We start from the raw sequence: 24793 nt of genomic DNA, 5'->3' as shown, positions 1-24793 counted from the left end.
GTACTTTTGTAGTGTTCAAGTAGACACTACTATATTATAGGCTCCAAAAGATAGCTCACTAACTAATGTTCAATATATTACTTTGGCATCGCATAAATGAACGTTAAATATTAGATAATCAATTATTTAAAAAATTTAACATGTCAAAAAGATGAAAGCCCCCGTGATGATTTGATCCACCAAAATCTTGTCTCATTGTCTAACTTTTTCATAAGTAGTCTCTCCATTTCAAATAAAATATTGTTTTACAACAAATAAAAAGCCAATTGTCTTTTATAACATAAATTTTAGTGGGTTTGAATGGTAACCTCGTACAACTGCAGTATGGATTTTGACAGTTATCAATCATAAAAACGATATAAAAAATGTTATAAAACGTTATTCTAAATTTTTTTTATAATTTTCATGTACCACTATTTTGTACAGTTTTGCAGTCTTGTGTAAAAGCTTATGACTCCAGCTTAAAACTAAAACAAATTATATAGTTTTGTGTTACCAATCAAACCCAATATATTTTGTTAGGTTGCATGTAAACTGTCAAAACAAATAGAGTATATTTTACACTTTGTAGATATAATTTAGTTTACAGCAACTATCACAAAACAATATATGTCCCAAAAAAAAGAAAAAAAAAAACTATATGTTGTACGAAACACCACAAAATACTTAATACTAATTGAAGTACATCAAATTAAACATCTCACAAATTAATTTGATGTTGCTCCGGACTGACTAATCGTAGCAGCCAAAGTAGACAAGGTCAGCACTCAGCTAGGTGTATGGTCCAAAATGATACACAACTATCTTTTGCCTCCAACGAAAGCAAATAAAATAAGCAATTGTTGAAGTGTGTGGGAAAATAGTAAAAGGACTGAGCTAAATTTAAATACTTTTAAAACGGTGGATTTAATCATAACACGTTTCTTTAAAACAAATATTCCACAACAACATCAACCAACAAAAACAAAAAATCAACCAACAACACCTTTTTTCTTATTCGTTTCGTACTTGTTAGCTAATCACGAGAATGACTAATTTTTGTTTGTTTTATTGGTCCAGCGATAACTTTCGGCAACACATTTAAAATTTTAGTGACTCAAAATTTTAATAATTGTAAATTTTAGAGTTTGAAATCACGATCAGTCTCATTAGTCCTTATCACCAAGGACACCAAACAATGAATGAGTGTGATTTGATGTTTTGGTGACAAAATAAATACATTAAAAGATTCGTTGACAAAAAGGGACTAATCGTTAATGTCTTGTTTTGTCTATGCATTTTTTATGATAGCTTGTATAGATTTAATAATGTGGTCTGTGATAGTGAAGTTTTAGATTCATACTGGCAGACTTCTTATGTCATTATTAAAAATCTGGATATATCCTAACAATTAAATTAGTCAATTTCGTAACAATCATCAATCGTATTGATGCCGTAGTTTATCAGTTTCCCGAAATGTTTTCAAATTCTTAGCCGGTAGTGTTACGCCGTTACCGATGAATGTTTAGTAGCCTTGGCTCTTGTAGCTTGTTTGCATGCTCGTTACGTGGCGTGTTCGATGCTCGAGCTAAGGTATTTAGCGAGCACAAATATAATCTTATCAGCAAATCAGAGTTTATGTTAGGCCCATTAGGACTTTAGGAGTTTATAGTCAAAATCTTGGGCCGATTGGTAACAGTTTTGGCTTTAACCTTTAGAAGCTTTGACTTTAAAAATTTGAGCTACAGACAATTTGGCTGTTGAAACTTTAATTGTTAAAATTTGATTGGTAGCACAAAACTGTAGAAGCTGTGACTGTTATTTTTTTATTATTATATATTAATAAAAAATATAAATTAGGTTAGAAGTAAATTCATATGCAAATATAATTTTACTAATGATAAAAAATTAGAAAAATACAAAAATTGATAAATAAATGAATAAATAAACAGATAAATATTTTCTAGAAATAAAATAATATATATTATTCATTCATTTTTTAATACCAAACATGGCAATAAGGAAAAAAAAAACTAAAAATCCATTTTTTTGTAGGAACTAAAAATCTATTATTAAAATTAAATATTTATTTAAAAGACATGACAAGAGTTTAGAAATAAATAGAGAAATTGTTAAAAATGCCCCTTTTTCAATATCCCTTTTCAAAAATGCCCCCTTTGAGAGTCTATTTTTAAGTTTGCCCTCTTTTAATTTTTAATGACTATTTTACCCTTATTTGAAACAAAATTAGGTCCACAAAATACAAAATATTTTTTGGCGGGAAAAGTGATCCCGCAATTTTCTCGCCAAAACACTTGTAAAAACCTTTAAAAAACCTTGTAAAATTTTTCCCGCCAAAAAATTTTTTTTACGGGAAAAGTGATTCCGCAATTTTTTTTGCGAAATTTTTTTGGCGGGAAAATTTTTGGCGGGAAAAATTTACAAGGTATTTTAAAGGTTTTTTACAAGGTATTTACAAGTGTTTTGTAAGGTTTTACAATGTATTTTAAAAGGTTTTACAAGGTACTTTAAAGGTTTTATAAGGTATTTATAACTTGTAAAACCTTATAAAAAACTTGTAAAACCTTATAACTTGTAAAAACCTTATAAAATAGCTTGTAAAATCTTATAATATCTTATAAATACCTTGTAAATACGTTGTAAAACCTTTTAAAATACATTGTAAAACCTTATAAATACCTTGTAAAAAACCTTTAAAATACCTTGTAAATTTTTGGCGGGAAAAATTTTCCCGCCAAAAATTTAACGGCAAAAAAATTGCGGAATCACTTTTCCCGCAAAAAAAAATTTTTGGCGGGAAAATTTTTTGGCGGGAAAAAATTTTACAAGGTATTTTAAAGGTTTTACAAATTTTTACAAGTGTTTTGGCGGGAAAAATTGGGGGATCACTTTTCCCGCCAAAAAATATTTTGTATTTTGTGGACCTAATTTTGTTATATTTCCTTATATATTTATGATATCTTTTATTAAAGAAGGGTAATTTAGTCATTTTGTACATAAAAGGGGTATTTTTAAAAATGGACATCCATAAGGGGCATTTTTGAAAAAGGGTATTGAAAAAGGGGTATTTTTGTGAGTCTCCCAAATAAATATTCTATATGTACACATTTATTTATATTTATTTTTTGATGCCAAAAATTTAATACCCAACAGATTAGTAAGAAGTGGGATAAACTAAAAAAACAAATCATATGATTTTTGAAAAAACACTAATTCTATATATTCTTTTAAACTAATATTAATGGTGATGATGAAAATAAAATTATTATTAATGAAATGGATTTAAAAGAAAGATAGAAAAATGGTAATAATTAATTTATAAAAAATAAATTGTGAAAAATATATGTAAATGTGTAGAGAGGTTTTAGTTATTATGGGGATAAGAAAAAAAAGTTTTTAATTGTTCATTTGTTTAATAAATGTCTCCAGAAATCTAAAGCCGTGTTTTTGTGACTTTAAAAAAGAAAAGAAAACCAAGAAAGAATAAAAAAAGAAGGCTTTGAGAAATTTAAAAAAATTTAAAGTTAAAAAAGCCTAATTGGCGAAAAAAAAAACTGTGAAGACTTTAGAATAATCTTAAAGTCTTTAAAGCCTTGTGCCAATCACCCCCTTATAACAACTTTTTGCAGTCAACAAAGTTTACACATAATAGTATGGGAAAAAAGTCGTTTAATCTCCGAACTTTCAAAAAGTGGTCAATCAATACGTCAACTTCTCATAAGGCCATTTTAAACATCAAGTTATCGTTGACCAAACAAATGACCCATGAGAATGCGTTGACCCGGCCCATTTACACACCCCGTTAAATCCGATAACAGACCCATTAACGACCGTTTAAACCCGTTAACGTTTCTCTGTTAGTGTCGAAAACGTGGTCGTTTATGCTTAAAACGAAATTCCCAATCTTTAAAATCCCCAAATCAAAACAAACAAACCCTAAAATCGTTTCTCAATTCCAATTCCAATTCTCAGATTCTTCTTCTTGTTCTTAATCTTCTTCTTCTTTTTCTTCTTCTTATTTTTCTTCTCCGAGTTCTCCATCTTGAGCTAAAGAAATGAGTTGCAGTTCGAATTCGAGTAATCAAGCCGGAGGCCGTTGGGGACGTGGGTTTCCTTCGAAGTGTCATTGTGGGTTAGACGTCGTCATCTATACTTCGGCGTCGAAACAGAACCCTGGAAGACCATTCTTCCGCTGTCCAACAAAACAAGATGTAAGCATAATTGATTTTTTTTTTTTTCGTTGATTATAGTTTTCAGATTGAAAATGCAGGAACATTTGTTTAAATGGGTTGAAGATGGTGTTTATGAAGAGGTTGTTGACGCTTTGCCAAAATTCTCCATCATTGACAGTGAGATTAGCAATGCCAAATCTGAGGTTGAAATGAAGATTGAGGAATTACAGGCTATGATCAACGAACTCAAGGAAGAAGCAATGTGGAGCAAAAGGGAAGTCAAGAAATGGAAATTGGTGATCAAAATTTGCTTGGTGTGTCTTGTCATTGTGTTTGGTATCCTTATGTTCTGTATTACCAAAAAGCAGAAGCTTGTTTTTGGTATCTAGTGTATTTGATGTTTGGTTAATGTGTTTGTCTTTGGATTGTGTCTTTGATGTGTGTCGTGTTTGAGTGTTGTGTCTTGTTTTGAGTATCATCTTGTAATGAAATGGTACTTTAGTAAGGCAATGAAAATATTAATTCTAACAACAAAACATGTCATACAATAACAAGCAAACAAACAACAAAACATGTAATACAATAAGAAGCAAACAAGCAACAAATGGTCCTTCTCCAAGTCAAAGTTTTTAGTGGAATAGACAACAAAAACAAAGAACCCCGAGACTAAGCTTAAGTCTAAAAAGTCTAAAAAGTATAAGCTTAAGTCTAAAAAGAACCCCGCAAATATCACAGAAAGTCTAAAAAGTTCAAGTGGAACACTCAAACCATGATGCTAATCCAGCAAGTCCTTGTTCTTGTGAATGAGCTAGTGCTTCGGCTAGTGGTTGAGCTTGTGATTGTGGTTGTGCTCCAGGTACAACATGAGCTCTTGATCCTTGTCTTTGTGATGCCGTTTGTCCTTGTGATCCATGAGCTCTTGTTGATTGTGATGCTCTTTGTCCTTGTGATCCATGAGCTCTTGTTGATTGTGATGCTCTTGATCCTTGTGAAGCTTGTGATCCATGACCCGCAGCTCTTGATCCTTCTGAACCTTGTGATCCATGACCCGCAGCTCCTTGTCCTTGTACTTGCTGAGACAATCCTTGTTGTTCCTAATTCAATGAAACCATAATGAGAATCAGAACATACATAATTTCAATGAGTTTAATGGAAAATAAGTGTGATCAAGTGTATACCTGATTTATCCTTAGTCGTCCTCTTGGTCATGGTGGTGGATTCAGAACAGTTGGATTCTTGTACCCTTGTTTGTTGTGGCCTTCCTGTAGGCAGTTAGAGCATGTCATGATTCTCTTTGCCCGTGACATCTTGTTCTTACTTGAAGAAGAGGCAGTTTCATTTCTTCCTTTCCTCCTTGCATAGTTACTTGGCCTTCCTGCATTACCTCTTCTGCAAGGTGGTGGCAAGACAGCCAATCTATTCAAAGTAGGCCACAATGGCATCCCTTGGACAGGCCTAATACCATCCCTGTATGTCACTCTCCACCTTAGCTTTGTGTAGTAGTCATTGACATAGTCTTCAACCTTTTCTTTTCTTCCTAATATCACACATGCTGCATGAACACATGGGATCCCAACCATCTGCTACTTCCTGCAACCACAAGTCTTCAAATCCATGTCAACAAAGTACCCAACACCATTCACATATATCTCATACAAATTGTTTCTGGCCATATGTCTCTCGCAATTAGCAGCCCCAGCAATCATTTTCTCTATCTCAACATGAGCTCTCGGAGTAAACTTTGTCTTCAACCTGTCAGCTATGAGAAACCTCTTTGCAGTTCTGACCATGCATTGCCTCCTGATGTCCTCTAGCAAATCTAACAATGGCTTTCTTCTGGCTTGTCTAATAGTCCTATTGAAAGACTCACTTAAATTGTTGAGGTTGTCATTGCAACAGGTACCTACTCTGAAGAAGGCTCTGGACCAAGTCATCGGACTAGTAAGTTGCAAAGACGCATAAGCGTGTGAATTGTACCTCTTTAACTCTGCCATATGACTATTAAACTCTTCTATGGTGTAGCTGCGGGCTATCTTCCAAAACAGACGCTGTAACTCTACATCATGGCTGTCTCTCTTCCAATTATCCATTATGTGCTTAGAACATTGACGATGCTCAGCTTGCGGAAGTATAGTATGGATTGCTTTGACAAGACCCTGCAAATAAAACCATAAAACAGAAGCATAAGCATAGAATAAGCATCACCATTCACATAAAACAAAAGCATAAGACTCACTGATTGTTTATCTGAAAGGATAGCTAGATTAGCCATTTCACAAAGCCCCAAACTTGAAGAAAGTTTCCTCAAAAACTAGTCCCACTTATCATCATTTTCTATTTCTACCACTGCCCAAGCTAGAGGAACAATGCGATTATCACCATCTCTACCAACCGCAGCTAATAGGTGACCTTTTATGTCCCACTTCAGAAAAGCACCATCTATGCCTATTACAGGTCTACAATGTTGTTTCCATGAATCCTTTTGAGATTTAAAACAAATGTATAAGCGAAAAAACTTCTGCTTGCTGCCAATAAATGCCCCTGCAATTGTTTCAATCTCAAACTCAGTACCAGGATTTCGATGACAAACCTCTACTTGATAATCCCATATCCTTGCAAAATGGGTCTCATGACTAGCATTTCTTGCTCTCATCACTTTGGTTTTCGCTTTAGCACACTGGTCTGGAGTTACTTCCAATCTGTACTCTCTCTTTATCTCAGCAACCATCTCGTATTTGGTCAGCTTTGGATTCAATCTCAGCCTCTCCTCAAACAAAGCTGCAATGGAAGACCGCTTCAACATCTTTGTATACCCTGACCTCACACATGAATGCTCGTTGATATAAACTCTTATTTGCATCTTATGCTTCTTCTTTTCATATGAACAATATACTCTCCAAGGACATTGAACACCTTCATCATCAATATAGCAACACTTCGCAGCCACCATCATTGATTCAGACCTATAGAGTTCTATGTTATACCTTGTCTTCAAATAATACATCAATACTGCCCGCTTGAAATCATCTGAGAATTGAAAGTCTTCTCGACAGCTATCAAAACCTCTGGGTCGTCTTCATCTCTACCACCTGCCTCTTCTCCGGCTCTAACTTCATCTTCATCGTCTGATGACAAAGGATCTGGAATCTTTTCGTCCTCCCAGATATCATCTCCGCTGTCAGAATCAGAACCAGCTTCTTCATCTACTCTATAAGCGTCTGGAAAATCTGCAGCAATGTTGAGGTTAGGATCTTCTTCAACAACGTTGCCATTGTTACCATCGTTATCATCGTTATCTCCTTGACCTACTGCATCATCAACATCATTGATATCTTCATCAGCAAACATGGCGCAGTCATCTTCCAAATCAGGCTCCGGATCCAGCTCATGCTCATCATCAACTTCTACGTCTCTGGCTCTTCTTCGTTTTCATCGCCGTCTTGCATCTCGAGCTTTCTCAACAGCAACAGTCTCTGATACGCCGACAGTCGCTTCATCCACACCTCCTGATTCTGCTGCGACTTCTGTCGGTGGAGCACGAACTCCATCTCCAGTCTCTCCTTCGGGAGCTTCAACTCCAGCTCCAAAACTCTCTAATTCGCCTTCCATTGGTGACCCAACTCTCCTTATGGCGCTGCTGTGTCTGATTAATGGCATTCGTGAAGACTGATTGAAGATCGTCGGAGAAAATTAGGGTTTAGGGTTAGAGGAATTAGGGATTTCGTTTTCTCAATTTGGGGATTTTAGATTTCGATTTTGATTTCGTTTAAGTGTGAAACGACCACATTTTGGCCTTAACAAGAAACGTTAACGGGTTTAAACGGCCGTTGATGGGTCTGTTATCGAAGTTAACGACGTGTGCAAATGGGCCTGGTCAACGCAATCTAATGGGTCATTTGTTTGGTCAACGATAACTTGATGTTTAAAATGGCCTTATGAGAAGCTGACGTATTAATTGGCCACTTTTTTAAAGTACGGAAATTAAACGACATTTTTCCCATAATAGTATCACGTACAACATTAACCTTATCAGCCCGTCAGAGTTTAGGTTAGGCCCATTAGGAGTTATTATGTACAAAAATTTTAAACAATTTTTGCTCGCAAAAATCTCTCTCAACAAAGCTTACACTTTACACTTTATAGTATCTCATTCTCATACACAGTGTATGATTCACTTTATACTTTATAGTATCTCATCAAAATCAATATTCTTTCGGTTTATGATTTGTAGTTTATGGTTCGAATTCTCATTCTTTAGGGTATGCAATCCAAACAACAATATCTGATATACGTGTCAATTTAAATATGTCATAAACTTCTATGAGACTATGGTATTTACTTTTCTTTTTTTTGGATAAACTATATGGTATTTACTTGTAATTCAGGTATGAATAAACTAAAAGGTGTTTTGATCAAAAAGAAAAAAAAACTAAAAGGTGTAAAATACCATTAATTAATCTTCAGCTCTAACTTTTCTGTACTATATTATTTCTTAAGAACAAATTGAAAAACACCATTAATCTTTCATTAGAAGACAGAACTCTCTTTTAAGACATGAAACCTAATGCTCAACAAGGCAAATAATCAATCAATTAAAATAAAGGAAAACATCTCTGCGAACATAGACTAATGATTAATAAAACCTGCACATGCATTGATTAGAAAATGAAAAACTACAAACTTCCAAATATTATCCTAAGAAGAAGTCAATAACTTTAAGAAAACAAATCACATTCAAACAAATCCCATAAGAAATCAGAGACTAGTCAAATAAAGCATTTCTATTATTTTTGGGAAAATTGGAAATAAAAGATCAAGAAAAAAAAGCGAGAAATTGTATCCGTTAAAAGAGATCTGAAAAGCAAAAATGAGACCGTTTGGAGTGTAACGGTCTCCGATATGATCCACTCGAACATGCCTCATTGTTCATTAATATTATTATGTATTTGTGATAGAATAACCAGTATATACAATTTGGTCGATTTAAAATTCTAGTAACAAAATTTGTGTTCTGTGTTACAACTTAGACGACTGGAACGCACTTTTAATAGTGTAATTTTTTTGTTTAATAGTATAATTGTTTGGTTTATTTATATACTTTTCTTCCATTTTATTGCAGTTTGCAAGTGAAGCATGATCACATCAACGCTCTTCAAAATAGAGAGAAATATATTGTAAAATTGTTCAGATAACCAAAATATTATTTTAGAGGTTTGCTTCTCAAGTTTCAATAATCCGTCTGTCTTGTGATCTAAGATCTCTAATTGTTTCTTTAGCTTAAGTACAATTTCGTAACATACAAGAATAATAATAGTAATATCTCTTGCCTACAATTTCGTAAAACAATTTGTTTTTCATTGCTTAAAACTTGTAGACAAGAGATATATATTTATTAATTACTATTACTATTCTTGTAACATTTTCAAAAACGTTGATATGAAGTCATCATGTCATGACAAAATCGGCATCATATGGTAGTCAATACGAAATTGAGTGATATGTACCTTTGACTTGAGTGCACGTACCCCACACTATTCGTGCCGATATTTAAGACTCGTGACTTGAGAGAGTGAATAATTCTGTCTAATCTTTTTTTTTTTTTTTGGTAAACTAATTCTGTCTATCTTGAGATTAATTTTCACGCTTTCTCATATTTAAAAAAGTTTAATGTGTGAAAGTATTAATTTTGCTAAAGGGATTTTCATATTGTTGGAGCCCAGAACTGTAGCAAACAATAATAACAACCGACAGAAGTTGATGATTAACAAAAAAAAAACCAACATTCGTTTTGTATGTGAAAAACCATTATATTTGGTATTAGCAAATTATTTTTTCCATATTACAATGAAAAAGATAAAAACTTCTAATAAACAAAATAAATTTGTTAAACCCATTGTATAAAAAAAAATTTGTTTAAAATCTCGAATTAATTTGACCCAAAAGAAAAAATCTTGAAAAAAAATAAAGTGAGAAAAAGAGTGTGAAAAAAGAAGAGCAACTTTTCAGTGTTATTAAAACACGAGAGAGAGAGAGTAGCACGTAGAAGCAGCAGCACACTTCTCAAGATCTCTCTCTCTCTCTCTTTGTCATCACCACTCTCTCGTCTACTAGAGAGGAGAGATTCTACAGTTTCAAGAAGATACCATTCCCAAGACTGTAAGCTTCTTTATCCTTTGCTTCTTCGTCTTCTCCAATCTCTTGTAATTTTTATTCCTATTGCTTTCAAAAATCTCTTCGCCTGTTTCTTCAGTGTATGTTCTTTGTTTTCCCATTTGAACAACTAGTCTGGGTCTGTCCTTCTTTTCTGCACAAGTGTGCTAATAAAGATCTGATTTTTCAAAACCAGTCAGTAACTTTAAAAAAAAAAAAAAAAAGGTTTGATTTTTCAGCTTTTTCCTGTAAACGTAGCTTCTTGAATCCAAAGTTTTCAGATTTGCTGACAAGTGTTTCACTTTTAGATTCTTGTTCTTGTTTTCTCCAGTTGTTTCTTGCACTATATTATTTGATCTACAATGGAACAGTTCCTCTGACTAATAATAGCTTAGATCTGATTATCTGCAGTTGTGGTGGAACTGTGGAAGAAGAAAAATGGGGACTCTGAGTAAGGTGCTATGTCTTGTGCTGCTGTGTTGTGCCGTGGCTGCTGCTGAGGGTACTTTGAAGTACAAGGACCCAAAGCAGCCTTTGGGTGCAAGAATCAGAGATTTGATGAACCGTATGACTCTACAAGAGAAGATTGGTCAGATGGTTCAGATCGAACGCAGCGTCGCTACACCTGAAGTCATGAAGAAATACTTCATTGGTAAGAAGAAAATGAGCTTGGAGGAATTATGTGTGTTAAGTGTTCGATATATTGTTTAAATGAGTGGACTTTGTTGGGTTTTTGTGTAGGGAGTGTGTTGAGTGGTGGAGGAAGTGTGCCCTCGGAAAAAGCTACTCCTGAAACTTGGGTGAACATGGTCAATGAGATTCAAAAGGCTTCTCTTTCCACCCGCCTTGGGATCCCTATGATCTACGGGATTGATGCTGTTCACGGTCACAACAATGTGTATGGTGCCACCATTTTCCCGCACAATGTAGGCCTTGGAGTCACCAGGCAAGTACTTGTCCTAAAAGGCCTAAGCTCTCTGCTTGTCACAAAGTTGAAAGGACTTTGTTCTTGTTGGAATTGGTCTGTTTTATATGGCTATGAAACTGAACAACTTTATTTTTGTGTTTTTGACTAATCTCTTAGGGATCCTAACCTTCTTAAGAGGATTGGGGCAGCAACCGCGCTTGAAGTCAGAGCAACCGGAATCCCATATGCCTTTGCTCCGTGTATTGCAGTAAGTATAATGAAGCTAACAATTTTGAAGTCGTTGCAGAAAACTGATCAAGAAACGTGTATGTTTAATATTCCTGCAATGTGGATATGCTTTGACAGGTTTGTAGGGATCCAAGATGGGGAAGATGCTACGAGAGCTACAGTGAAGATTATAGAATTGTCAAGCAGATGACTGAAATTATACCCGGTTTGCAAGGTGACCTTCCTACCAAGCGAAAGGGTGTTCCCTTTGTTGGTGGAAAGTAAGTAATTTTGCCTGTAATTAATCTTCTGTTATATGTTTTAAGATGATCACTATGACAAGTTAAAAACTTTTTGTATGTTGAGTGAGGCTTGATGATCAAAGTGAGGAAAATCCTCAAGTCATGCTCACGCATGCTTTCATTTAAAATGTGGTGGTCAATTTTCACTAGTGCAAAGTCTGCCTGGCAATCAGTGATTGGCCAACCCATGTGATACGTTTTAAGTTTATCTATCTATAGTAGGTTCGGACAGGTTCTTAAAGAGTCGTGGTTTGAATTTTCTGCCACTGTAGGACCAGTGTGAATTTATCTCCTTCATCTAAACAGTCCCTGTCCAAATATTAATATCTTTTACATGTGGGGGAGATTAAATGAGCTTATGTCTCATTGAAACTATTAGTCTATTGTTTTGACTAAATTCATTTCAATCACAGGTTAATTAATTCATTAGTATATGATACGTACACAAATTCCATTTACTTACCGAAATGAGCTTGTGACTGTTACAGGACAAAAGTTGCAGCTTGTGCTAAGCATTTTGTTGGAGATGGAGGTACAGTGAGAGGGATTGATGAGAACAACACGGTGATTGACTCGAAGGGGCTGTTTGGAATTCACATGCCTGGATATTACAATGCTGTAAACAAGGGTGTTGCAACTATCATGGTGTCTTACTCTGCCTGGAACGGTTTGAGAATGCATGCTAACAAGGAACTTGTCACGGGCTTCCTCAAGAACAAGCTGAAGTTCAGGGTAAGAAATGGTACAATGTGGATGCATTTGAGCTTCTGTGCTTTGGTCCTAAGTCCCTTCTTTCTGTTTCGCTGCAGGGTTTTGTCATCTCTGATTGGCAGGGGATTGATAGGATCACAACTCCTCCACATCTTAACTATTCATACTCTGTTTACGCAGGAATCAGCGCTGGAATTGACATGGTTTGTCTCAAAACTGATTCTATCTTACATATCTTTTGTATGTCCTCCATGTGGTTGCTTGATTGTTGTGCGTCTCTTTATTTGCAGATTATGGTTCCGTACAACTACACCGAGTTCATAGACGAAATCAACAGTCAGATACAGAAAAAGCTTATTCCGTTAAGCAGGATTGATGACGCCGTGAAGAGAATCTTAAGGGTCAAATTCACAATGGGACTATTTGAGGAACCACTGGCTGACCTCAGCTTTGCCAATCAGCTTGGTAGTAAGGTATGCTATGTTTATCCTTTGTTTAGCCATTACATCATTACAAAATCATCAAGATGAAACTAAATAATATACTTTAACAGGAACACAGGGAACTTGCTCGTGAAGCCGTGAGGAAGTCTCTAGTTCTGCTCAAGAATGGTAAAACAGGTGCTAAACCTCTGCTTCCTCTGCCCAAGAAAACAGGGAAGATCCTTGTCGCAGGAACACACGCCGATAACTTGGGATATCAATGTGGTGGCTGGACCATCACCTGGCAAGGCCTTAACGGCAACGACCACACCGTTGGTATGTTTACTCATAAAGTTCTCTTTAACCTCTTTTGTCTCGGTTGCAACCACAGCAGTAGCTAGGTTTGGCCATCCATCGTGTGCGAGCTAATACAGAACATCGCGTTACAAAATTTAGATATATAATCTTGACTTTGGTGTAATTGCACACAGGTACAACAATCCTCGCAGCTGTGAAAAATACAGTGGCTCCGACCACACAAGTCGTCTACAACCAAAACCCCGATGCAAACTTTGTGAAGTCGGGTAAATTTGACTATGCCATTGTGGTTGTTGGCGAGCCGCCTTATGCTGAAATGTTTGGGGACACCACGAACCTGACCATAAGTGCTCCTGGTCCAAGCACAATAGGAAACGTGTGCGGATCAGTGAAGTGTGTGGTGGTCGTGGTATCTGGCCGTCCTGTGGTGATTCAGCCTTATGTTTCGACCATTGACGCCCTCGTCGCGGCTTGGCTTCCGGGAACAGAAGGTCAAGGAGTGGCTGATGCTCTGTTTGGTGATTACGGATTCACTGGAAAGTTGGCTCGAACATGGTTTAAGTCGGTGAAGCAGCTACCGATGAACGTTGGCGATCTGCATTACGACCCGTTGTACCCATTCGGTTTCGGGTTGACCACAAAACCATACAAAATGTAGACTCACCTTTAATTATTCGGCAATGGAGAGGAAGCTATTAAGGGACCCAACGAAATAATTTAGATGCACAATTTTGTGGGTTTTATAGCTCAAATTTAAGTTGAGACTTGACATTGTTTGTCTACAAAACTAGTGTGTTATAAAACAGTAAAACAGCGAAAATATGAATCACCTTTTGTTATTTGCCCTTATGAATCTGTGTTTTGTTCCACTTGATGAGATAGCTAACATTTGGGTAATGTATATTGGTATCTCTTAAATCCAAGATGAGACTATGCCACATGCAGGGCGTGTCCAGACATGTGCAGGTGTGCATTTTTGCAAAGGGACCATGTCAAAGTTCACAAAAAGAAAGAAAAAAATCAATAAAATTTTATTTTAGTGTCCAAAATCAAAATTCAACATAAACTTGCAAGAAAAATATTCATCTAAAAAAAGATGAAATTTTTTTGAAGTGTAAGTAAAGTCCAACCTATTTCAACAAAGCGACAAGCAAATAAAAACATATTTCAATGAAACAAATAAAGAAGAAAAAGAAACAAATCTCACAAAGAAAAGAAACAAATAATTTGCAATTATATGTATATGGAAAATAGAGAAAAAAATGATTACTTTCATATAAAAAAAATTAGTTACTACAAGAAGCTAATATATTTAGTATGTTATTTTGCCAAAATAGAATCAATTTACTATTATTCAGATTTTATTTTATTATATTATTTGAAAAAAAGAAGAGAGAATCTAATTTGTTTTTGATGTTCTTCTAGTCACGGAAATGGTATCACACGTCACTCTACATAATCTCGCAAGCAAAACAACCCAAGTACAAGGCATATAGACAAAATCTCAACCTCATAATGTTCCTTATCTCATTCGAAATACTGTAATATTCATCATACTCATCGCTTGATCGTCTTCCCCTTCTCAACTGGTTAACCAATAATCAGCTCTTGACTATGTTATTGAGAGTGAAGGAGAGGGCAAAGATGGGGAGTTCGAGTTACTTGTTACTAGGTCTTCTTCTGCTCTGCTGTACCGTGGCAGCTAATAAAGAACCACTTGAGAACGCCAAGTATAAGGACCCAAAAGAGCCATTGGGAGTCAGGATCAAGAACCTAATGAGCCATATGACCCTTGAAGAGAAAATCGGGCAGATGGTTCAGGTTGAACGCGTCAATGCCACAACCGAAGTCATGAAAAAATACCTCATCGGTATGATTCTGGACCTTCATAACGTTGTTAAAACCTATATGAATAGTTGAATACTCAAGAGTTTCGGAATTATGTTTTTAGGGAGTGTATTTAGCGGGGGAGGGAGTGTGCCTACGCCATATGCCAGTCCTGAAGCTTGGGTGAACATGGTGAATGAGATCCAAAAGAAAGCTCTTTCGACCCGCTTAGGTATTCCCATAATTTACGGGATCGATGCTGTTCATGGTCACAACACCGTGTACAACGCCACCATTTTCCCACATAACATAGGCCTCGGAGTCACCAGGCAAGTTCTTATAGAGAATCCCATTCCATATGAATAGATAAACCCAAAACATAGTTTCTTTACTGCTGTCTTCATCTGTAGGGATCCTGGCCTTGTGAAGAGAATTGGTGAAGCAACTGCGCTTGAAGTTAGAGCAACAGGAATCCAATATGTCTTTGCTCCATGTATTGCAGTAAGTAAAATCTGATTTGAACAAACGCGGCAACATAGTTGTTGTAATTAATCACTTTGAACAGGTGTGTAGGGACCCTAGATGGGGAAGATGCTATGAGAGCTACAGTGAGGATCACAAAATCGTTCAACAGATGACTGAGATCATACCTGGTTTGCAAGGTGACCTTCCCACCGGTCAAAAGGGTGTTCCTTACGTCGCTGGAAAGTAAGTACACTTTACTGAATATCTAGAGAAGCAATGGAGTTAAACAGATAACTGGGTAAACTTACAGGACCAAAGTTGCAGCCTGTGCTAAACACTTTGTTGGAGATGGAGGTACATTGAGAGGGATGAACGCGAATAACACAGTTATTAATACAAATGGATTGCTGGGCATTCACATGCCAGCTTATTACGATGCGGTAAAAAAGGGCGTTGCGACAGTTATGGTGTCCTACTCGTCCATAAACGGGTTGAAAATGCATGCCAATAAGAAACTTATCACGGATTTCCTCAAGAACAAGCTCAAGTTCAGGGTAACTTTAATCATCGAAGAATCCGGCTAAAGCAAAGCAGAGAAATGATAAAGATTTTAAATCTCTTTGCAGGGCATTGTCATCTCGGATTATCTAGGTGTTGATCAGATCAACACACCTCTTGGTGCTAACTATTCACACTCTGTGTATGCCGCTATCACTGCTGGACTCGATATGGTCAGTCTCAGAAATGGTTCTTAGTTTCAAAGATATATAAACACACATGATGTGATTAAACTTTTTCGATGCAGTTCATGGGTTCATCAAACTTGACCAAATTAATCGACGAGCTAACCAGTCAGGTGAAGCGAAAACTCATCCCGATGAGCAGAATCGACGATGCTGTGAAGAGAATCTTAAGAGTCAAATTCACAATGGGGCTCTTTGAGAATCCCATAGCTGATCATAGCTTGGCCAACCAGCTCGGTAGTAAGGTATGTAACATAAACCATTAGTTTTAAGATAGAGAACCCAACTTAACACTGAACAAACTCAACAGGAACACAGAGAACTGGCAAGGGAAGCAGTGAGGAAGTCTCTGGTGTTGTTGAAGAACGGCGAAAATGCGGATAAGCCGTTGCTTCCTCTGCCAAAGAAAGCCAACAAGATCCTTGTTGCAGGAACACATGCTGATAACTTGGGATACCAATGTGGTGGCTGGACAATCACATGGCAAGGCCTTAATGGCAACAATCTCACCATTGGTACACACACCTTTCCTCATTCCATGCTAATGAATCATCTTCATATATAACATTAGGGTTTCTCAAATTCCCATCAGATAGAATCTGGAATTGAGAAGAACATTTACCAATCTGAAATTGAATTTTTCAGGAACAACGATCCTCACCGCAGTGAAGAACACGGTGGATCCGAAAACGCAAGTTATCTACAATCAAAACCCCGACACCAATTTCGTCAAGTCCGGCGACTTCGATTACTCAATCGTGGTCATCGGAGAGAAACCGTACGCGGAGGGATTCGGAGACAGCACGAATTTAACCATATCCGAACCAGGTACGAGCACAATCGAAAACGTGTGCGCATCGGTGAAATGTGTGGTGGTGGTTGTATCGGGACGTCCTGTGGTGATGCAGCCGTACATTTCGAACATCGATGCTCTAGTGGCGGCGTGGCTACCGGGAACGGAAGGTCAAGGAGTGGCTGATGTTTTGTTCGGAGATTACGGATTCACCGGGAAATTGGCTCGGACGTGGTTCAAGACAGTGGATCAGTTGCCGATGAACGTTGGTGACCCGCATTATGACCCGTTGTACCCGTTTGGATTCGGGTTAATCACTAACCCAAATTAACGGCTCGGATACGTTTCGATGTGATAAAGATTGTTGCGCCAAAACACAAAATGTTAAAATAATCATTCATATTTCTGATTTTTTTTTTTCGGTTTAAAATTGTTCATTCCTACCCATTTTTTCAACTTTTTCAATAACATGTGTTATACCGAGTTTGAATCTAGATTGACACACAGAAACGACATTACTACGAATTATTATTAAGTCATGTTTTGGTTGGTGTTTTTAGCCATTTAGATGGTTGAATTTTAGAAGCTTTGATGACAGGCTCTTCTTAAAAATATAGCTTAAGCAGTTTTAGAGAGACTATAGAGTAAGAAATTTATATCCTAAAATTGATATAAGATGTAGTTAAATGTGAAAATTTTACGTGAGATATGATGTCAATCACTATCTCCTTCGTCAAGCTCTAAAGCTTTGAAATATTTACCATCTAATAGATAAGTTCCAATGGATAGTCGAACTGCCCACAAGTCCTTCGGTTTTCTCGACACGATTCTGCAAAAACAATAACAAAAAAAACAAGTAAATAAAGCTAGTATAACTGGCAAGAAAAGATGGATTTTTAGTCTGAGTTTTGTCTTAAAATTTACTAGTTTGTATAAAATAGGAATTTGGATGAAGAAGAAGAAGACCTTCCAACATCGCCAGGCTTGACCAAGCCAGAGTTAGCCCTAAGGCAAGGCATTGAAGCCGCCGTTTTTATAACTTTGGGGGCTTCGACGATGATGATTGGTGATCCGACTTGGAGCTTTGATTTTGGTCGTGGAGGCTCGTTTGCGATTTCACAGCATCTCACACTGATTTGTGGCGTGAAGGATCCACTGTACCATAGGCCATATTGCATCTTTTTGGAGAATCTAGTTGAAGAAACAAAGGATAAAGCCATGGAAGAAGAATCAAGCAAGTGTGAGTTTTTTCGTGGTATGAGTGGATAAGTAGACTTTTGTCTCGTAGTAATTGCTTGTAGTAAGCCAATGGTTTTCAATCTTCGGTTTTGTCTTGGTTTACTCTTCGGTTTAGTTTAGTTCCAGTAGTCTCCAGCCGGATTTGTTTTATTTTCTTCAAATTGATCACATTTCATTTTGTCTTAAACCCGAGAAGCAAGAATGATATGGAGCCTGTTTCCAACTTTCATCTCTCTTCTATTATAAAACATGAAGAATATACATAACATGTTACATAATAAAAGGAAGACAGACAAATTAAATTCACCCTAAAAGGAGATAAAATATTTAGACAAACAAAACAATAACTTCATAATCTATACCAAAAAGAATTCTAGGATCTGGTCCTTTAGTATCTCTGGTTTGCTTGTGAAGACTACACACACTCATTTCTTAGAGTAGGAAAGATATGGATCCTGTGCCATTGTTAGAACATCCGGCCTGTCTGCCTGGTTATATGTTAGACACCGTCGAATCAATTCCTGCAGAAAATGCAACAGTGAGAATGGAGATACAGTTTCAAGTGCATTTGGTACTACTTTACTTAAACCAGGTTTAAGACCGGTACAGTTAGTTTACCTTCGCTTCATTTGAGATGGCAGGTCTTGTTACTGGGAACTCAACCTTTTTGGCTTTAATGATTGTGTCTTCTCGTAGTATCCGTTCTTGGCTTTGGTCATGTCCAAAAGGTCGCTTTCCAAATAGCATTTGGTAAAACAGAACACCAACTGACCATACGTCGACCTGAGTTTCAGCACAATTTAGTACCACAAAACTTCTATAAGATAATCTGATTAGGACATCATTGACCAATCACTGACCTTTGATGAGATCATGGGAGTTTTGTTAAGCTCAAAGCATTCTGGGGGCAAGTACCTATATTATAGAACCTTGTTAGCTATAAGATGTCCGGAAGTAGAAGAGACAAAAATAATATAAGACCATATTAAGGAAACGAAAACTAGATTGCTCACCAGTATGTTCCAGCTCCCTGTGATGTAAGCTCCATTCCTTGAGAACCAACATTGTCCTCCACGATCTTGCTTAGACCAAAATCAGTCACTTTTGCTACTCCAAACTCATCAAAGAGAACATTACCAGGCTTCAGATCATAGTGGATTATCTTCTGGGACTTTTTGTTCAGATATACAAGGCCTTGAACTATTTGCACAATGATAATCCTCGCTTCTTTCTCAGGAAGATTAGGTGTTGCCTTTAAAACAGCATCAAGGTCTTTTCCTGCATTAGAAATTTAAAACATAAGAGTGAGAACTCAGAATTGTACTCCAGAATCTACAAAGAGATAGGAGAATTCTGATTTACCACTACAATATTCCAGAACGGTGCAGAATGTATGCATGTCGATATGAAATTTATCCCAAAGCCGAACAATGTGGTGATGCACAAGACTTTTATGGATCTCACATTCCCTGTTGGCATGGCGGATGTAACTTTGCTTCTTTTCTTCACTCCACTGAGCATTTAAACCATGAAGCTTGCACGCAACATATCTATGGTCCACCAAATCATATGCCTGCTTAAAATACGTAACATCAAAAAACTGCAAAATATTTCTCACACGTAGAAGAATGTAGTATCTATCAACGTTCTGACTTCTGACCTTATAGACTTCACTAAATCCGCCTTTACCAAGAAGATTTAGAAGAGCATATCGGCTATTCAAAACTGGAAAATTGTTGAAACGAGAACCATCTTCATCTCGTATGCGTTTCATCTCCCTCATAAGCAGCCCCTTCTCCAAGGTGTACCTTTCTCTCTCACGCAAAACAACTTCCTCTTCCTGAAAGGTGAAATCAATAAATGTATGATACAAAACCAGAACCCAATCAACATTGAGGAAACAAGAAGCTGAGATGATGCATAAGGAGGAACATACCCGCTTAATACTAGCAAGACGAGACTTGTAAACCTCGTCAGGGATGATATCTTCCTCCTGTGCTCCTGATTCTGTGTCAGTTCCGTCATTCTTATCTACACCTAAATGGAAAAACCAAGGGTGCTAAACATCATAACAATTTGCACAAGGAAAAAATCACAACATATATTACATGAGATCGCGGATTCACTGACAAACTAAAAAGTACTGGGGTAACATACCACCATTTTGGCGTTTCTTAAGGAACTTTCTTTGTCTCTCAATAGCCTCCTTGGTTTCCAGCAATTGTCTCTTCTCGTTGCAAATTTATAGAAAAATCAATACAGTTACTTCAAAGATGTTTGGTATTAGTTTGATAAAAAATCCCTCGCTACACAGCTTAACTTACAAGTTGAGCATTCAGATCTTTCAACATTTGTCCATCCTCCCATGTCTCAGCTATGATCGTTCCTGTCCTGAAATCACCAAAATAGCCACACAGGTGATGGATTAAATTTTGATCACAAATCAAGAACTAACCTTGTAACTTAGCAAAGAAGAGAGCTGCGATTAAAAAGAAATGTGAAAATAATGTCTATCTAAAACTCTATTTGAGTTGGTTTAATGATTTTCCTTAAAGCAAATTTTTGTTTGCTATACATGTTTTATTATACCTCCCCGTGAAATATATTCTCAATACTTGTGTAAATGATCACAGAAATGAAGGATATGCACGATAAATACTATGAACTCATAGAAAATTATAAATTTATTATGGCAGACCTGAGAACACCAACACTGCCTAATCGCAAAGATTCATGTCTGACTTTCGTTCTTGCTTCTTGTCTCTCAGTTTTGGAAACAGATATGAGAAGGTCAGAGATTACTTTAGTTGTCTGCGTCAAGAAAAAGAAAGGTTCAAAGCTTGCTGTTAGCAAATGCACTGTTATCTTAGACCAAATAATTCCGAATGTTGCATAAGATTGTAAAAGTTATTAAGGATATCAGAGAGAAGCAGCCATAAAATATTGATAATTGCTTCATTACACTAACAGGAATATTGCTAGAGGGAGTGTAAAATTTTCTGCCAATTTAATTACCAAGTTGATATGAAGATACCCAGTTCGTTTTCAAGTTCACTAAGAGTGATTAAAAGGCCAAAATGTTGATCCTTATTCGTTACAATTTGGTTCCACATTCAATGCACCTAAATCGCCTTATCCGCAATAGATTGCCTATTATTTTTACCTAAAGAAATACTACTAAATGCTTTCACAGATATTTGCAAGATCCAAGCTTTCACAGATATTTTAGTTCTCTAGCAGCAGCACCATCAATAAATTTAGTGAGCATTCTAAGCTAATCAGGAGACTGTCAATGATTTACCTTTCTCAGGATAAAACTACCATGCTTCTTATGGAGGAAAATGCTAATAACTCTAAGATTCTCCCAGAATCATTGAGAACAGTAAAAGTAACCATGCCATAGTAGGTGGGAAATTTAATAAAAGATCATAAAAGTTCTCAATAATCTATTAGGACATGGAAACAAAAGTTTGCGTACCTTTTGCTTCCCTTGTTGTTCCTGATCTTTCAGATCTTTTACCTCCTGCATATATCATTACTAGGATTATTAGCAGGGCAGGGCAGGGGAATGGGGATAGACAAAAATGCTAATAGCATAAGCAGGATTGGCTAAATCTGAAAGGCATTCACACAATACATTCTCAAGCTTCCTGACAAGGTGGTGATACTCAGAAGAATCTTGTCGAGATTTACGCAATTCCTCCTCTAGCACAGCGATTTTTGCACGCAAAGATGTCAAGTCTTCCTGATTTATATATAGACAAGGAACAAAATAGTGGATAAAGAAAGATATAACTGTGCGGTTTCATTGTTGTAGGATAATCATACATAATAATCCCGTTCACTTATTCTAACCAACTTAGAAGATGCAGCTTAGTCCTAGGCAATGAGACAAAAACATATTCTCCGATATTACAGAGTAAAAGAAATTATAAAAGAAACTTACATCATGGAGAGAGCATTCACCATTCCTAAGTTGTCCATCAGGCCTAAAATCCTGGAGAATAAAAAGCAGAATATTCATCAATAAACTGCGTCTGGTCATCAATATCAACGCAAATCTAGATAAAGATTCGCTTCAGCAAAACAAAGTAGGAAAGGGCATAGTAATTCTTTCTTGTCCTGCTTAATTTTTTTCACACAGGCCAACTAAAAGGTTTTACTTCAGGAAAACATAAAACTCGTGTCCACGTTTTGTCAATGAAATTAAGTCTAATATATGTAAATCCTCGATAACGAGAAGAGTGGTTGCATGTAAGGTCAGATGAGGTAAACAATATTAACCTTTTGCTCAGAGACATCCTGTTGATTTGCAGCTGATACTGGTGCACCCAAAAACTGAGATTTTGTCACTTCGTTATTAGTTTTAGACCCACGCCCTCTACCAGTTGAGGAAGCCCGACCTCGACCTTGTTTCTTCTTACTTACATCAAGGCCTGTCTTGGACTCAGCATCATTTTTCCTTCCATCATATGCTGCCTCCTGGGGCTTCAATTCAACAATATTCTTCATTATAAGTTGATAAGAAATAAAACTTACATCATAATAAGCTATTTCAATATCACATAGAAATCTTATACAACAACATACACCAAGATTTTATATAAAAAACATCAACCTGATAAGAGAGTAAAAGAAAAGTCTTAGTGAAAAATCACTACCTCAACATGATCAACAACACTGAAGTTGTTAGACTCTTGAACTTTCTGTCGCTTTTTGGTATTCGCTCGGATTAGGAAATCTCCAGTATTCTGAGACAGTAACAAGGAGAATGAGATCTAGCTAGAAAGGGACTGTATATTCTTGTTCAAGAAAGAAATATAGAATGCCAGGATATGTAGCCAACATTGCATAAAACTTTGAGCAATATTTGTTATGCACAAACCGAACCTATGATCAATACAAGGATCTACAGAGGATAAAGACATCAACACCAAGTAGAATAAGTGAATTACCAACCACGCTTAATCATAGCATAGACATAAAAAATTTGAATTCTTGTCACAAAACATCTGAAGCTACCTCGTCATCGGAATCACTGATAGAGGTTTCCGACAATCCCGGGGGTGTGGAAGTCACGACTTTGACAGCGGCAGAAGAAGCAGATGACCAGACAGAGACCTGCTGCTGCTGCAGTTGTGGTGGCTTCGCCGAGGAAGGGGTCTTACCAGTCAAGCGGGCCTCAAGCTTGGCGATTTTGTCGGGCAAAGAGTGATCCGACTGATTGGAAGAATTCGAGGAGAAATGCATCACCATGTCATCCGACATTGCCAAACACTTGCGGACACTTCACTCCCTAATTCTTCTACCCAGATCAGAGTAAATTCGAAAAATTAGGGTTTTTTTTACGGAATTGGAAGCTAGAATCTGGATGTCGAAGAGAAACCCATCAACAAATTTTCATGCTTTTATGCAAAATCCACGTGGAGGAAAGTGAATAAAACGTACAGAGAAAGATAGAGAGAGAAGGTTGTGTTTCGGTGAAAAAGAAAAATCGAGGAACCCTAAGGAATTAGGAGGGAAAGAGAGGGGTCAACACAAAGTTCTCTTTAGCACTCACTGTGAAACATTTTTTGGTTTATCAGATTTTGGCCTAATTATATAATCTGAGGTTTGAGTACAATAGGTATGGGTGTTAATTTGGGAAATTTCCTCTTTTTCCTTTTTATTTCCATTTGGTGTCATGGATTAGGGTTGACCACCTCAGTGGTTTTTAATTTTTTATTTGATATGAGATATCCGATAAAATTGAAACGATACAAAAATAATAACAATAAAGTTTCTAATTTTACAATTATTTCTAATTATTAGCTCACTATATGTCCGACGCGACTATTAATTCTAGAAAATCTGATAAATACTTATATAACAATATTAGATGCTACTTTGCAAATTTTAATTTAAACTTTGAATACGAAAACCAAAAAAATAATTATAATATCTAATTTTCGTCTATTATAAATCTATAATGTTAAAGTTGTCTTTTAATTTTCTATTTTTAAGAGAGACATATGTTCTCGCAATTACATATTAGTATTTTGTATTTTAATCTCTCTTTCCATCCTTTTAAAAATATTTAGTGGATATTCAAATTCCCTTTCGTCAACATATCATTTCTAAATTTACTCGTTTTTATGAAAATTAGGAAATAATAATGTACGTAAATAAGTTTAAAAAATTCTAAAACAGATGTATATATTTTAAAATAATAATAAATAGCATATATATTTTTTTGGTAGGAATAATAAATAGCATATATCACATCTTCTTAAGTTCAGATTTTGAACCTCAACATAGACTTTTTTATTTTTTATGTAATGTTATCTAACAAAAAGAGTGCTTAATATATTAAATAGTAAAATAATATAATTTAGTTATTTATAGTAAAATAAGATATTCTAGATTATTAATTTTGACACTATATATATTCTGATTTCTTTCTTTATTAGTTTCAATTATGTTTATATATTTTATTTTTCACACATGTTCAGAAAGAAATATTAATTTAATTAAAAA

The 24793-nt window shown here is 36.1% G+C and overlaps 4 protein-coding genes across 9 annotated transcripts; 2 read left to right on the top strand and 2 right to left on the bottom strand.

Annotated features, from left to right (window-relative positions):
- The first annotated feature begins 10179 nt into the window (after positions 1 to 10179).
- LOC9310092 (beta-glucosidase BoGH3B) lies at positions 10180 to 14059 on the top strand. Of its 3 annotated transcripts, none has more exons than XM_021022269.1 (10): positions 10180 to 10328; positions 10718 to 10974; positions 11064 to 11268; positions 11407 to 11497; positions 11596 to 11738; positions 12248 to 12491; positions 12569 to 12673; positions 12761 to 12943; positions 13024 to 13228; positions 13384 to 14059. In XM_021022269.1, the coding sequence occupies exons 2-10, from the start codon at positions 10761 to 10763 to the stop codon at positions 13866 to 13868; spliced, it is 1875 nt and encodes a 624-aa protein (XP_020877928.1). In that variant the 5' UTR covers positions 10180 to 10328; positions 10718 to 10760; the 3' UTR covers positions 13869 to 14059. The 3 variants fall into 3 exon arrangements, with proteins under 3 accessions (XP_020877928.1, XP_020877927.1, XP_020877929.1); XM_021022268.1 differs by having other exon boundaries at positions 10206 to 10328; positions 10734 to 10974; XM_021022270.1 differs by lacking the exon at positions 10180 to 10328 and adding an exon at positions 10355 to 10372 and having other exon boundaries at positions 10734 to 10974.
- Positions 14060 to 14524: 465 nt separating this feature from the next.
- On the top strand, positions 14525 to 17521 carry LOC9308032 (beta-glucosidase BoGH3B). Of its 2 annotated transcripts, none has more exons than XM_021021893.1 (9): positions 14525 to 15080; positions 15162 to 15366; positions 15448 to 15538; positions 15603 to 15745; positions 15813 to 16056; positions 16129 to 16233; positions 16308 to 16490; positions 16556 to 16785; positions 16859 to 17521. In XM_021021893.1, exons 1-9 carry the CDS (start codon positions 14825 to 14827, stop codon positions 17367 to 17369), a joined length of 1968 nt encoding a protein of 655 aa, XP_020877552.1. In that variant the 5' UTR covers positions 14525 to 14824; the 3' UTR covers positions 17370 to 17521. The 2 variants fall into 2 exon arrangements, with proteins under 2 accessions (XP_020877552.1, XP_020877551.1); XM_021021892.1 differs by having other exon boundaries at positions 14526 to 15080; positions 16556 to 16760; positions 16891 to 17521.
- A 122-nt stretch (positions 17522 to 17643) lies between these two features.
- On the bottom strand, positions 17644 to 18335 carry LOC9308031. The gene is made up of 2 exons (XM_002871916.2): positions 18005 to 18335; positions 17644 to 17867 (listed from the first exon to the last, which is right to left on the bottom strand). The coding sequence occupies exons 1-2, from the start codon at positions 18256 to 18258 to the stop codon at positions 17753 to 17755; spliced, it is 369 nt and encodes a 122-aa protein (XP_002871962.2). The 5' UTR covers positions 18259 to 18335; the 3' UTR covers positions 17644 to 17752.
- A 149-nt stretch (positions 18336 to 18484) lies between these two features.
- Positions 18485 to 23869, bottom strand: LOC9310091 (serine/threonine-protein kinase TOUSLED). 3 transcript variants are annotated; one of them, XM_021021890.1, is made up of 16 exons: positions 23300 to 23869; positions 22939 to 23028; positions 22562 to 22759; positions 22224 to 22274; positions 21915 to 22022; positions 21756 to 21800; positions 20976 to 21088; positions 20602 to 20668; positions 20435 to 20504; positions 20214 to 20314; positions 19938 to 20117; positions 19640 to 19850; positions 19291 to 19555; positions 19138 to 19192; positions 18896 to 19060; positions 18485 to 18798 (listed from the first exon to the last, which is right to left on the bottom strand). In XM_021021890.1, the coding sequence occupies exons 1-16, from the start codon at positions 23543 to 23545 to the stop codon at positions 18703 to 18705; spliced, it is 2061 nt and encodes a 686-aa protein (XP_020877549.1). In that variant the 5' UTR covers positions 23546 to 23869; the 3' UTR covers positions 18485 to 18702. The 3 variants fall into 3 exon arrangements, with proteins under 3 accessions (XP_020877549.1, XP_020877548.1, XP_020877550.1); XM_021021889.1 differs by having other exon boundaries at positions 22562 to 22765; positions 23300 to 23867; XM_021021891.1 differs by lacking the exon at positions 21915 to 22022 and having other exon boundaries at positions 22562 to 22765.
- Between the last annotated feature and the right edge of the window lie 924 nt (positions 23870 to 24793).

The sequence above is a fragment of the Arabidopsis lyrata genome (genome assembly GCF_000004255.2).
Source record: "Arabidopsis lyrata subsp. lyrata unplaced genomic scaffold ARALYscaffold_6, whole genome shotgun sequence".
NCBI lineage: Eukaryota > Viridiplantae > Streptophyta > Magnoliopsida > Brassicales > Brassicaceae > Arabidopsis > Arabidopsis lyrata.
This window is presented reverse-complemented; position numbering and strand designations above follow the sequence as displayed.